At 40.1% G+C, this 15498-nt stretch overlaps 1 protein-coding gene across 1 annotated transcript in view; it reads left to right on the forward strand.

Annotated features, from left to right (window-relative positions):
* The window catches only part of LOC119128613 (complexin-2-like), a 41094-nt gene extending 40166 nt beyond the window's left edge, over positions 1-928 (forward strand). Inside the window, exon 4 of the mRNA XM_037261165.1 lies at positions 576-928. Coding sequence (XP_037117060.1) covers positions 576-770 — 195 coding nt within the window. The 3' untranslated portion in view covers positions 771-928. The remainder of the gene's footprint in view (positions 1-575) is intronic.
* Positions 929-15498: the final 14570 nt, after the last annotated feature.

Consider the following 15498-nt stretch of genomic DNA (forward strand, 5'->3'; position numbering starts at 1 on the left):
GCAGTGGAACTAGTTATTTGGTCATTTAATTTAACTTATATTGACATTAGGTTTGGATCTGTATATGTTTTTTTTCTTAATTTCAGTTACTTCTGGGGAAATTGATTAAAATGAATGCAAAAAAGAACAATGCACAGAAGTGTCTCAAAGACATGTTCCAGAAATTAAGCAAGGAGTCAGTCAGTTTTGGAATTTACCATTTGAAGGTCAATTTGGCCATTTCCTTTGAATTTGAAAAATTAGCGACCAACACCAGTTTAATGTTCCACATGAAATTTGGCGGCTATGTAGATTGTAAGAGGACATGCAAAAGTCTCCAGGGCCCATGCCAAAAATCGAACGGGTAGTCAGACACTTTGTTTTGAAGCATCCATATGACATTACTTTCATCTCCTACGAGGAAATTGGCCCAAAAAGCCCCGATCTAAAGCAGACAACTACAGCATACTAAATTGTCCAGCTTTTTTGCCTGCACCATCTAATGTGGGCATTAAAGTTTAATCATCTCGAGGCTTTCCTGTGAAAATTGTTTACGAGGGCCCATTCACTGCTGCTCGCTGCTTGTCCCCATGCAGTACGGCATAAAGAAGAAGGAGGAGAAGGAGGCGGAGGCGGCCGCCGCCATGGAGCAGGCCTCGGAGGGCAGCCTGACACGCCCCAAGAAGGCAGTGCCCACCGGCTGTGGTGAGGAGGAGGAGGAGGAGAGCATCATGGACACGGTGATGAAGTTCATCCCGACACCTCTCATGGATATGTTCAACAAGAAGTAACGCCGTTTCACATATGACCACCTCCTCTGCCCTCCCACCTCCTCACACTCTACTCTTCTTCCACTGCTGCCACGTGACGTTATGTTGGTCACAAAATGGCTCATTTAACGTCCTGTCCGCCACTTATTAATCAATAAAAATAGTCATAATCACACCTATCACGCCAACTTTGATTTGTAAATAGCCTGGCATTATGCGGCAAATAATTCTATATATATATATATAAAATATGTATATGACATATATCAAGATGGGTAGATAAGTACAAGCCATATTTTCAACTTTGAAAACAATTTACAAATCCCTTTTTTGTTCTTTTATGTTAATATTTGATGCAAATATGGGAAAACAACAGATCGTCCCTGTGACATAATCAAAGAAGTGATTGGTTTATTCTTTTGTTTTTTCTTTTTGGCATGTAGTGAGATGTTGTAACGTGACGTGGTTGTCGCCGTGAAGGGAAATATTTGAGGCTATAACTGCTTTTTCTGTTTGTTTGTTTGTTTGTTTGTTTGTTTGTTTGTTTGTTTGTTTGTTTGTTTGTTTGTTTGTTTGTTTGTTTGTTTGTTTAATCTGGATCATTGAGTCTGTGTCAAATGTTCTTCCAGATCAGGGTGAGCACGACTTCAAGAAATTCCTCAAAATGACGCAGTTTCTCTCTAAGCAGTAAACAACTATTGACGGTCTGTGGCTCCAGAGTTTTTGCTAACGTTTTGCTTTTGTTCCATGACTGAAGAAATCAATAATTGAAGATGCTTAAAAAAAAAGCGTGCAGTTGCCGAATATATCATTCACCACCAACTCGTCCCAAGTCTAATCTGCAAAGACAGACAATCGTCAATGTTGCGTGTAGCTTGAAGACACAGGCTTCTTCGTTATTGTCAAACAAAAATGTAACAACACACATTTTTTTTATTCATACCCCCACTATAGTGTTTGTATCAAAATGTTTTTGTTCCCTGGAAAACAAAAAAGACACAAAAAGCTTCAGAGTCATCTGATGTATTTTATGTCCATTCCGTAAAGTCTTTCTGGAATATTCCAGACAATACTGCTAAGATAGCTATGATGTTTTGTTGAAGAAAAACATTAAAACATTCACCCATTCATAAGTGTAAAGCCGTCTTGGCATTTACATTTATTGTTGATCTGGTAAAATGCTGCACAAGTTGGTGGGGTGTCAGATGCGGACACTAGTTTTCTTTATCTCCATCATTCCATTACTTTCTAAAACATTCCAGCTATTTCAGACAGGTATGCTAAGTTTGCCTCATTGTTATCCACAAAAAAGAAGAGAAAAGTCTTTCCAGTCTTTCCGAAACATTCCAGCTCTTTCAGACATTCCACTAACTTATCCTCGTTAGTCAAAAGCTACTCTGCAGTTTGCCGCAAAGAAAAATCAGAGAATTTAACTAACTTTGTGCCATTACTTTAGCATTGAATCTGAGCAACATTTTGGCTTTTGTGTGAGAAATTGTAGATGTTAGAAGATAAGTGTTTCAGGTGTACCTTGAATTTTGCATATTCATGCTAGTTTCAGTAAGCTAAAATCACCAAATCATGTCAAAATTGAATATTGGAGTAGCATCCATGCTGGTAAACTGCCCCTGCTAGGCTCCATTCAGAGTGCTAGCAGCAAATTAGCGACCAGAACTCCACATTCGCAAATGACGTTATCAAGTCAAACCAAAGAACGACGCTTATAGTAGTAGATAGCAGTAGTCGCCTACATAGCATTCTTTTTTACTTTTTTCCTGCATATCTCAGGTGTTGTCGCTTGTACCTTCGCTAGCCTTCTTCGACTAGCCTCATTAGCCTAGCTCGCTAACATCTTCAAGGGCCTTGAAATCCTACATAGTCGTCGTTTACAACTCCAGCCGAATTCTTGCAAGCTATGAATACTGCCCCCGACCAATTTGCTCTCATCTCGTTTGATAAAATGTTCACGCTTTCCATGGCTAACAGACCACTGCCACTCAACAAAACTCTTTTCTTCCGCTCAGTAAACATCATAATAAGTAGGCCTAATAGTAAAAGCAGCCACTTGATACTAAAACTAGTCTTTGATGTAACTTGAATGTAAACGTCCAATGTTTGTACTTTTCTGTCGTCTGTACTTGCGGATGCTAAACTTAGCATGCTAATCTTTTGTGTTGTCTCTAGCTGGTCCTGTTCCTGTCCTCTTGGTAGCTGGTGATTGTTTTTATTTTCATATTTTAAACAAGTATATTTTAAGTGCATATTTTAAGTCTTTTCTACTGCAAAGTTTTCTCACCCTCCTCCCTCTTCTTTATGGACATCTGCATGCTCTGTGGTGTGTGATGACTATAAAGCGTTTTTGATGTGTCCTGTTATGTGTGTTTACCCGCCATCCCCAAAGCGTCGGTGTGTTAGCCTCACCTGCATGCCCTCTAAAGACAGATATTTTAGTCTGGAAACCATGCAAAAATAAAAGATAAGAAAAACGTGGAACCACTGCAAACTCTGAGAATAAAGTGATTTCATACAACCTTTTTGCATTGTGTTGCTGTCTTTCGGTGCATGGCTGTTTTTGGTGGTTAAAATGTTCGGTCGCTTTTTTAGAACATGTCTGTACGATGAGTGAACCCAAAGCAGACCACTTCCACCCGTCCACCCATTTTCTGCACCGCTTGTCCCCACGGGGGTCGCGAGCGTGCCGGAACCTATTCCAACACGAGCAGTAGGCGGGTTTGGTGATGGTGCTGCCATGTGTTTTGATCTTAGATTGTTGCATTCATTAGTTCACCATGAGATGACAAAACAAATCTACAAACTGTCACTTTAAGATAATTCACCATTGAAAATGTTTCATGACCATTTCAGTGAAAATAAAATTCAAAGCCAAAGCCTAATTCTACTAATTGACATACTACAATCAGGGGAACATGGCGATCATAACAGCATGCACAAAAAATTCAGAAGAACCCATCCCTGAAATTTGAACAGGAAGTCCATAAAGGCCAGAAATGATTCCAAATGAGCCCAATGAAGCAGGTTTCCTAATCAGATGCAATGACAGGCATGGTGTCATATTCCTTGAGAGGATGGGGAATTACACAGACAACAGATGGTCATGAAAATAAGTCCATTAAAAAATGATCTTACTGTAAATGACCAGTGTGTCAGGGGAAACTGATTCTCAAAATACATTGAATGAGCCGTGGACCACCGGTTGACAACCACTGCATTATGGAATCAGGCTTAGGACACAATGAACTTTAACAAAAGGCCAAAGCATAAAGGATCAGCAACTATATAACAACTGATACATCGAGAAACAATGAGTCACAACAGAAAGTGACTATCATTGAAAGAAGCGGATTGCTGTTGTCGCTTGCGTTTTTCTTTAGCGTGCCTCGGCCACAGGCGCAATTTGTTGTGAGAGTTGGCAAGTTGTTTTAGTGTCAATGGCTCCTAACGGATTCCACTGTGGAGCTTTTTGTTGCCCACTCCTGCTTGTCGAGCGCACTCGAGTCTGCCAGCAGGAAATAGAGGTTTAAATCAACGCCGTTAGTACGCCAAGCCGAGAGAGCCTTCCGCCAACCCGGGGTATCTTTCACACGCCCTACAACACTCGAGCTACACTTAACATTTATGTCTATATAATCATGCTCAGTTCATATCAGTTGTTTTATCTATTTTACAATCCAGTCAATTGTGCCACAGAGTATGGCAAAATGTTAACAGAGATACAAGCGGCTGAAATGAGTTTTCTCCGCAGGATGTCCGGGCTCTCCCTTAGAGATAGGGTGAGAAGCTCGGTCATCCGGGAGAGACTCGGAGTAGAGTCGCTACTCCTCCACGTTGAGAGGAGCCAGATGAGGTGGCTCGGGCATCTCATCAGGATGCCTCCTGGACGCCTCCCTGGGGAGGTGTTCCGGGCATGTCCCACCGGTAGGAGACCCCGGGGACGACCCAGGACGCGCTGGAGAGACTATGTCTCTCAGCTGGCCTGGGAACGCCTTGGGATCCCCCGGGATGAGCTGGATGAAGTGGCTGGGGAGAGGGAAGTCTGGGAGTCCCTCCTGAAGCTGCTGCCCCCGCGACCCGACCCCGGATAAGCGGAAGAAGATGGATGGATGGATGGATGGATGGATGGATGGATGGATGGATGGATGGATGGATGGATGGATGGATGGATGGATGGATGGATGGATGGATGGATGGATGGATGGATGGATGGATGGATGGATGGATGGATGGATGGATGGATGGAGATACTTTGGATGCAAAGGCAAGGATACAATAAAATGACAGTGGCCGACATAATCAAATGACAAAGTGGCCATCATGATCAACAACCGTTATACACCATAAAGTGATGCGCTGACTAATAAATAAGCAAATAAAAATATGGCTTAACATTATATTCAGATATTTCTGTAATTGATTCATTTTTTGTTCAGTTTTGAAGACAGTTGTTGGGCTAGATGTTGTTCCACTATTGTGCTAATGTTGATAAAGCTAATCAAAGATGAGTACCCTAATTCACAGAAACACTCAGATTGGCTCGTTGTTGTTAATTGCCACACACTCCAAAATATTTATCATTTTCAACAACTGTCAATCATTGTAGCATGAGAATAAGTAAAAAGGAGGAAGTTGGTCTTGTGACTGTAACACAACAAATGTGTGATTTGATTTCAGTGAGTGGAAATGACGTCTTCATCATCAGTGCAAACTGCATAATATATGCTTCTACATGATTTATGTATATGAATAGCGCAATGGGGCAAGGGACGTATAAATTCTTGATGTTCCTGCATTGGGATCACACATGAGTCAACGGGATGTTTTGCTCAGCTATAAATACGGAAAAGGTTCCTTGTGGGAGGTCGCCAGAAACAGTCCTCTCTCACACACCAGGAACATCTCGAAAACTCATCAAAGGATGCCAGCTCTTCAGTAAGAGGGGAAAGAGCATACTAGCAGACGTGGATGTGGAGAAAAAAATATTTTGAAACATTTAGAAAATCGGCATTAAAATAGCCTTCTTTGATTAAAATGTACTGTTGACAGTAAGATTATCTGTAAGTAAATAACAATTTAAATATTGAAAAATAATAATCACACCAGAAAATAATTTTAATAATAATCTTATAATGATCAGGACAATCAAGCGGGCCCAAAATCACCAGTGAATGAATAATTTTAAAAAATGTCATGTCGTAATTTCGTATTATGGACAGGAAGCAGAATTTCAATATTTTGAGAAATCAAGGAAAAACACAATTTTATAAAACACACCTTGGTATTCTTTGTTGTGTCTTTTTCCTTTTGGTTGTTCACCCATCTATTCGATGTTTCTGTGATAATATCAAAATTAAAGGTACCATTTTGTGTTCTAAATTTGTTTTCTTAATTTTCAAATATATGTCTTTGTATCTCACAATTATTAGTTAAAAATGTATTCAATTCAGGACTGTGTTTTTAAATCCCAACTCACAACCTCTTGCCATTAGCCAGTAAAAGGCTATAAACTAAAACCACCGAATGAAATCCTCTTTTAATTGAGTGAAAAAACATTACCTATAATTAAATGCTGTTTTTAACATTTTAATGACGATAATAAACATGCATATGTAATGCGTGTCACATGGTTGCAGTGGTCCAATTACCTTACTGCACATTTAATTGCGGTGGGTTCGTACCATTTCCACAGTGAAGATGATAATCTATCATTCCGCTCATTTAATCCCCATCCAATGCTTCCTTCACTAGTTTCCATGCATCTTCCGTGATTAGGTCTATTTTTAAGACTCATCAATATTCATTGGCACCAGTAATAGGATCAAATTAATCATCAGCTTGTAATGAAATGCTGCCTTACATATTTATGCTAAATACTAGTTCAGTCAAGCTGTTTGCTTCCATTGGGGAGGGTGGCAGTTATCTAACTGGTGAGATAAACAATCATGACACGTACAATGGGTGCACGCATATGACCAAACGTGTCGTGGATTATTTTGTTACTCTATTGTTCAAAATGTCGGTTAGCATGAATAATAATAGTGACGTGTGAGTCAAAACCAAAGTATCTGCACCTCCGAAACCAGATTTTTATGCTCTAAAATTGGTTCTCAAATCAAAATGTTGATACTTATACTTCAGTCATTTGTACGGTACATTATATTGTATTATTCTCCAAAAACTAATTTCCACAGTTAAATGAGTATTATAAAATGTAGACAGATGAACTTGTAAAATTGTGGCATTTATTTAATATATAATTACAGGCAATTTCAATTGAAGTCACTGAGTATATAAAAGTAAAATGATCTAACTTGACTACTCTTTCAATATACTTCCAAGTTTGAAATGAATAATTACTCTGATGTTTTGTATGAAGCCTTGATTAGAAATAACGCTTTTGTCAACTTTACCAGTCACATTTGGTGTATTTCCACAAAATATTAGATCAGTATCATATCCTCAATATCATCTTGAATTTTACTCTCGTGGATTACCAAAAAATGGTGGTATCAAACCTCTCTAATAAATCACTGATGAGATCTGCAAGAGCATTCATTATGACACAGTAAATGTCTACGCTGACCTGAACTGAAATGATAACACAAACACGTGTTTGGGGTTGCGCCAGCCTATTGGTGAGGCTGATATAGTATAGAGTTAGTGGCATTAATTGGTGTACAGAAAAGATTCCAAGAGGTGGTAGCCATTTCTAAAATGGGAAACAACTAGGAGTCTTTGCTGCACTTTTCTTCACGTGTCTCTGCTAACTCTTCCAGCTCCTCCCACTTGTGTCTTATGTGGTTCTCGTACTTGTGTTCGTCACGGCAGGCATTTCAGCCTCCGCACTCCCAACTGTGCTTTCCGCCTGTGGAGACATTCAACAGCAAAGTTTTCTCACTTCTTCAATTGCCACTTCTACAGTTGCATTGAGAACGCCTACATAAAGGCCACTATGGAAACCCAAACGAGTCACGTAGCACCAATTAAATATTTCAATTCCCTTGATTGCACCTGAACACAACACAGAACTGAATGAACAAATGTGAGTGGCTTAATTAATGGAAATAAAGGGAAATCCACTCAGCCGAGACAAGTCCAGATGTGAGGACGAAGCATGAATGCTTTCTGTCACAGACCCTCAAGATGGAAACCCCCTCCCTCCAAAACCCCTCCTCATTCTCCCGTGTCCCACATTGATGGCTGACAGCTGCCATCTTGTCACTCGCTGATGGGATAATTAGCAGCAAGCTACTGACACGTTGATCACATTTGATCCAAGCCAGGAGCTTCTGAAACGTTTGACTTGGTTGCTCTCCCTCTAGTTACATTGTTGTTTTTGTTGTTGATGATCGCCAGCAACACAGAGGCTAAATTCACAGATCGACTTCTCGTATTCCCCCCACTAGTCCCGTGTAGATACTTTTCACACGTCACAGCTTGCGTTTAATTTTATTTCTAGCAATCTATCCTTAAAGGTTACGATAACCAAATGGTAGCCACTTTTGCTGGTAAAAACCAGATGATATCAAAAGCGGTCAAATATTTCCTGCTAGAAAGTTGACCTTTTCTCAGTACCTGATTCAAGTTGATGAAAAGAAGCAACATTTCGAATGTGCTGGCAGACAGACAGTCTTTGAACGCACCAGCAGACATGTTGGCCTACTTCGCTTCCCGCAGGAAAAAACGCTCAATCAATTATTTAGCTGTGCACTGGAGTGCTTGAAAAGGGCGTGTGTGTGTGTGCGTGCGTGCGTGCGTGCGTGTGTGTGACTCTAACGGGAAAATCTTTTTGAGCGTTATCCCACGTCAAACAGTGGGTGTGCAGTGGGTGTGCACTGTGCAGGACCGCCCTGATGGATGTTGTTGACTATCACACCTCACCCATCTGTCGGGTATACAATGGTGAAATTTGATAACAATCAGAAAAATTCTCCAAAATAGCCCTGTCTTCGAAAGACCCCTGGAAAAGACCTATATAAATGACCCCAAAATAGCTGCTTTGCCAATGAAAAAAAAGTCTATTTAGTTGTTTGATTGTAACATTATCCATCCATCCATCCATCCATTATCTGTATCGCTTGTCCCCACGGGGGTCGCGAGCGTCCTGGAGCCTTTCCCCGCCATCATCGAGTAGTAGGCGTGGGGCACGCTGAACCGGTTGCCAGCCAATCGCAGGGCACACAGAGACGAACAACCATCAGCACTCGTACTCACACCTAAGGACAATTTGGTGTGTTATTAAATCGGCCTACGAAGCATGATTTTGGGATGTGGGAGGAAACCAGAGTGCCCGGAGAAAACCCACGCAGGCACAGGGAGAACATGCAAACTCCACACAGGGAGGGCCGGAGGTGGAATCGAACCGGCTCCCTCTGAACTGTGAGGCGGATATGCTAACCAGTGCGTCACCGTGCCACCTGTAACATTATTATTATCATTTGATTTACTACAGTATTGTTTATTATGTTTTATATATTTCCTGTCTTTTCTTTTCCTGAGACTTTTATGTAGGCCGACCAAAATTCCTGTTGTTGAGTAAAAGTCACTTTGGGGGCTGATTTATTTATTTTAGTCAAGTCAAATTTGTTTTTAAAGACCTTTTTACAGCAAAGTGCTTCGCCTGCCGACGTATTTTATTCCTGTTGGGCACCACAAAGCCAAATGACCTACAAATGGATGCTTCAACCTAGTAAAATGGCAGACCTGTTTTGTCTTGTTAAGTATGGCTTCTTGAGATACTATGCCATGCAATCATTTCTTCCCTCATGATGCCCAAAATTCAAAGATTTCCCAAATAATAAGCATTCATATGATGAAAAACAAAACCTCCCTCCCTGATTAGCTGTACATTTTGTATGTTGATAAGTTCAACAATACTTTTGTAGGGCGTCACTAAAGACGCGCAACAATAAGTTATCATGGGCAGTTTATACAAACACATATATTTGCATTTTTTTTCCTATAAATATAACGTGCCTGCATCATTTATTTATAATGCACGTTAAGCACCACAACATGAAACCATAAAATAAATGCATTTTTATGAGGTTGCATCAATATGGATGATGCAAACATAATGAAAATTTAGAACAAAATTAAGAGTGTGGTTCAACACCAGGCTAATGTAGAACAGAAGGTGGACCAGCTGATTAAAACATTTTTATTTAGAGTGAATAAGTAGTGATGTGATCGTGTTCTCGGTGACAGTGGCATTATTACATTCTCAATTATTCATATAAACCATAATAAGATAATGAAAACGGTGGGGGGGGGGGATGAATGATTAGTACCACCTTTAGCTCCAAGTATTTAATTCATTTCCATCCATAATTCAACGCGCAGTTGCAATAGCGTAATGGAAACCATTTCCATTTTGTTATCTTTACGTGGAAATACAATGACAGCATCACTACAACTGCTCATTTGATATATACTGGTGCCTTGACCACAATAACTCCAATTTACACATTTTTGAGTTACGAGTCGTCACTTTGGATATGCCACATGAAATAAAGTGGGGAAAAAAACAGAGCAATTAAAAATAATAATAAAACTCAAAAATAATATTACCGTAATTTTCGGACTATAAGTCGCACCGGAGTATAAGTCGCACCAGCCATAAAATGCCCAAAAAAGTGAAAAAACCCCATATATATGTATATAAATCGCTCCTGAGTATAAGTCGCCCCCCCACCCAAACTATGAAAAAAACCCGCGACTTATAGTCCGAAAATTACGGTAATTAAACACTATTACTATTGAGTAAAAAGGTTTCAAGATGGCATTTTAAAACTGCAGTGGAGTTTGCTTCTCAAACATCCAATGAGAGACGATTCCATAAGGGGCACGATAGGAGAAAGCCCTACAACTAGCTGACTATTTACTGAAAGCATGACGAGAAGGTGTGAACTTAAAGAGCGAAGGGAGCTTGGTGGAATGTATGGATTTGTGCAGCATGTAAAAAAGTAACTGATGTTCAGCTGAAGCCATATGGTTTGTTAGCTTCAATCCTACCACATTTTTTAGTTGGCATAGGTATTTGTAAATAAAATATTAGCTGGTGGCAGCTAGTGGCCAGTCAATGCAAGTGACTGGCAACTGGATGACTTTGTATTATTTTTTATCAATGACAGTGTATATCCATTTTTTGCATATTAAATTAGCAGTTTAACATTATTTTGGTAGTATATGTTCTGTTGGTGGGCAACGATATACATTAGGTATACTAAAGCGTTTGTTTTTTTAATCAACAACAAGTAGCAAAAATATTGTGATAGCTTTTGGGAGCATTTCAGCTGATTCCAGTGGGGAAAATTGATTTACTCTCTGAGCAGATTTAGTTACAATCTTGGCCGTGGTGCAGATTAAACCGGGAAATCCTTCGAATCCCCAATCAGACAATTTTTCCATATAAATGTGAACACCTGCAGCGTTTGCTCTGTGTCATAGAAATACAACCTAGAACAATTAGGGAAGGTCCGAGGAGCACCTAGGGGAGTGAGTGGCTGACATTTCAGATGGATGATACCATTGCTGGAAAAAGCCAAGAGTGAATTGACTCAGTGATGAGAGAATGAAGCAGGCGTGCTTGATCTGTGATGATGATGACAGGTCATTATGACCTGCTGGGATGTGACACTGTGGAAGGATGTCATTATCTGACTTTCCACCATTGGTTGACTTAGTCTAACAATCAGTGGCAGACGTTTTAAGCTGACGTTGGCCATTTCCATTGGTAATGACTTTGTAGGCCAGATTTTGTCAGATTGCTACCAAATTTGCCGTAAAACACAAAAAGTCCGTTTCTCTTGGCTGCGTTAAATTTAGTAGGTATGTCTGCCATGAGTAGGCACAAAACAAGACCACCAAAAAAGAAGCCATGCGTGAAAAAAACACAAGTCAGCCTTTTTGGTTTGAAGCAATAATTTGGGGGTCATTTTGAGAATTCCCTGGGGTTTCTCAAAGGCTGAGCCTTAGAAATGTTGTCTAATAGCTAATGAATTTGAACCTCACATACTTGACAGATTAGTGATTCAAAATTGAGGAAAGTATCATTTACATGGGCTCATGGATTTTTAATCAACCTGAATACAATTTTTCTTACCAATATAACATTTAGTAGTCATGATATTTAACCGCAATGTCTATAATGAGTAGACTCGCAAAAACTATGCCTGAGACGTCTGCCATTTTCCTTCCAAGCAGTTATTTGGTTATTTATATCCTTCAGAGACCAACTTGGCCGACAGATTTTGTTTGAGTTTTACCTCATTTGAGGTAGAGAAATGTATGATGTTAAAAAGCAGAAGGTTTTGGTTATGGAACATGGCATCCAGGTGTAATGACTCATTATAACACATCTAACCCTTGTAATGATTTGGGGAAAATTCACCCCCCAAGCCAGCTTCCCATTGCAACATAAAATTTGGTAGGCATGTCTATCATATTGATCTAGAAAAGAATCTCGAGAAGTCTTGCTATAAAATGAACATGAAGTCTTCCATTTTGGTTGTTCTCGAGATTTTGTCTGATTGTGACCAAGTTGCCATCGAATGTGGGCAGAGCCTGGTGACAAAGGTTGATTACTCACCATAACATAGAAACCACTCAGAATTATTTTTGCTAATTTTAGCCCCAGAAGCCAGACAGTCAGACTCCAAAGAAAAGTCTAAGGAAGACATAGTTGAAAAGGCACAGGGTATTTGCCATTTTCCTTTAATTTGGCCATTTACAAGGTTCTTTAAAGGTTTGACTCATTTGAGAAATGATTGTCGAATTACAGTACTACTAATTTTAATGTTTGTGTGTTGGGCAGTTGGGTGACGTTAACCACAGGATGTAAAAGCGAGAATTAATTCCAAAAGACCGCAAAGATGAAGTTGAATTTCTCATTTCGCCTCTCTTGCGATGGGGTTTCCCACCGAGGCTGCTGACAGAAGATAAATGTATTTATTATTGTGCTTGTGCAAGCCAATGAGCCCTACTCTGGGAATCAATTAGTCTCCCGCGAGTCCCTGCTTAAAACCTGGTGGACAACAAAGAAAAGCAATCATGTCCCACATCCCTGCAGACTATCAAACGGTGTTGATTAGCTCCAAATGGCTTTTTTGCGTTCTTCCTGTATTCTACCTAACAGCCTCATTGCAGGCTGACACACTCTCCATGCTCCAGAAAAGGCAAGTCCAAGTAAAATACTTTGAAGAAAGGACACCCAAATAGTTGCTTCAAACCAAAATGGCCGACTTCTTGAGTATTATCATAGTAGTATCATAGATTGTGCAATTAAATTTCATGTTGCTTTGTGAAACTGGCAAGGTTAGCTTTTTTTTTCATATGTCTTTTTCACATGTCATAGTGTTTATTTAGATTGTGCAAGATGGTGTATAACTGTTTAGGAACAATCACTCAGTAATTGTGTGCACGTATGTCCAAATCTGTGGATTGTTTCTTCTTTGGTCAACAGCAAATTTTATCCACAGTGGACTTTATATGTTCTTTAATGTAGTGTTGGTGCTTATTTAAAAATTGTTTTTTCTTCGAGCACATTAGTTTTTTGAGATATTTTCAGGTTTTGTTTTTGAGTTTGACCAATAAAAGCTTGCACGATATGGATTTCACCGTGTGCTCTCATGAAGAAAAATCCATGTCACCTGTAATGTATGAATATGAGTAAAGTTTTATTTTTATTTTTATTTTTATTTTTATTTTTATTTTTATTTTTATTTTTATTTTTATCATCATGTGCTACAGAAAAAACAGCTTTGGAGTCCCAGCAAAATAAATAAATAAATAAATAAATAAAGTCATGATTAAAAAAAATTGTCAAAAAAAAAATATTTTTATTTTTATCATCATGTGCTACAGAAAAAACAGCTATGGAGTCCCAGCTAAATAAATAAATAAAGTCAGGTAGCAAAGTATGATTAAAAAGAATTGTCAAAAAAATTTTACCAGCATTTTGTTTATGTCTATGCGCAAGGTTATTGGCAAGGAAAAACTGTATTGCAGTAATGGTGTTGTGAGGGCATGTGTTAATTTGTTACAGATTATGCTCCTTTACGTTGGTGAAGTTTTTCTAGTCATGAAGTGGTTGTCATTAGTAACTGGCAACAGTAAAAGTAATCGTATGACATGCCTTGTACATTATGTGCATCTATTCGTCTGTTCCAGAGTGTACTGTTTTTCTCTGTGGATTGCTTGTACTTGTTCTGTTTTTTTGTGAAAGATGGCAGTTATAGTGAATAACTGGCAAGATATGATTCCATTTGAATGAACCCATGACACCTTGTCTTGTTTTTGTCTAAAGGTGACGTAGTCTGTGTGTGGGTGTGCAATGCTCAATGTTTATCTCCCCACAAGCCTCCTCGCTAGTGTTTGCCAAAGCGCCCAGCGCTTGTGTTTGCGCCGCATACCCGAGTGGATGGAGAAGGAAAGGGAATAGCTCGCCGTGTTCCAAGCACTCAACACAGCGCTTTATGCCCCCCACCCACAGCCGCCCTACCCCCCATTTTGCTTTCTAGCCGGCGAGCTCATGGGATGTCTGTTCGAACGCGGAAGCTGCTGAGTGTTTGCCTCATGCAGGCTGTCGAGAGGCTAATAAATATCAGCGTATGAGCTCGGGACGCCCTCCTTTTTATGGGATCAATACCATTAGCGACCTCCCAAGCTTTATCCCCTCAGCGTTCTGTCACTCACCATTTGATTTAAATCACTCATCTATCCATTTTCTTTCACTGATTCGGGGTTTAGAAGGCCACAGCCTAATCAAGGAAGCCAAGACCTCCCTCTCCCCAGACACTTTGGTTACAGTCATACTACAGCTCAATTTCGATTTTTTATGCGACCTGTATCTGATTTTCAAGACAGTCTGAAGGGCTCAGTTCAGATTTTTTTCAAATCTGACTTGGGCCACTTTCATATGTGGTCCTAGATTGAATACGTATTGGATTTTTTGCAATACGACCGCTGTCCGAATGTCCGGGTCGGATAAGACAGACTGCTTTTTTGATAATCCGTGAATCTGCAAAGTTGTTTTGAGTAATGGAGTTTACTGTATGCCCCAGCCCTAGCCCCAACCCTAGCCCCAACCCTAACCCTAGCTCTAACCCTAGCCCCAACCCTAACCCCAGCCCTAACCCTTGTCCCAACCGTAGCCCTAACCCTAACTCCAGCCCTAACCCTAGCTCTAACCCTGACCCCAGCCGTAACCCTAGCCCCAACCCTAATCCCTAGCCCCAACCTTAACTCCAGCCCTAACCTTACCCAAGTCCTAACCCTACCTCAAGCCCTCACCCTCGGCCTAAGCTTTCGGGAGGTGTATGGTTTTATGGGGCAGCACACGTGCAACTATGTTGCAAATTTTTCCAGGATAAAATATTTTAGGTCCCACTGGTATTTGACCTCAGGTCGCTGGGGTGAGAGTCCAGAGCACCAACCACTACACTATGGAACCCTCGCTTGTATTTAATGGAAGGTACGTACGTATATAGTGTCATGGAGCAGCTCACAAGCGAATAGTAAGTCATAGCCCGAAAAGTATTAATCAAATCACAATACGGTAACAATGTTTTCATTTCCTTAAGAAGTCCAAAATCGGAGAAATTGTATTTCGATGCTTGCCTGTATGCTTGCTTTGAGACTTTTTTGTGGGTCTATTCCTGATCAGCATGCGGCCCAAATTTCACGTTGCCAAATGAAACTGGCTTCAGAGGCTGACTTTTGCCAAAACCTTTCA

Source organism: Syngnathus acus, chromosome 10, assembly GCF_901709675.1.
Source record: "Syngnathus acus chromosome 10, fSynAcu1.2, whole genome shotgun sequence".
NCBI classification, from domain to species: Eukaryota; Metazoa; Chordata; class Actinopteri; order Syngnathiformes; family Syngnathidae; genus Syngnathus; species Syngnathus acus.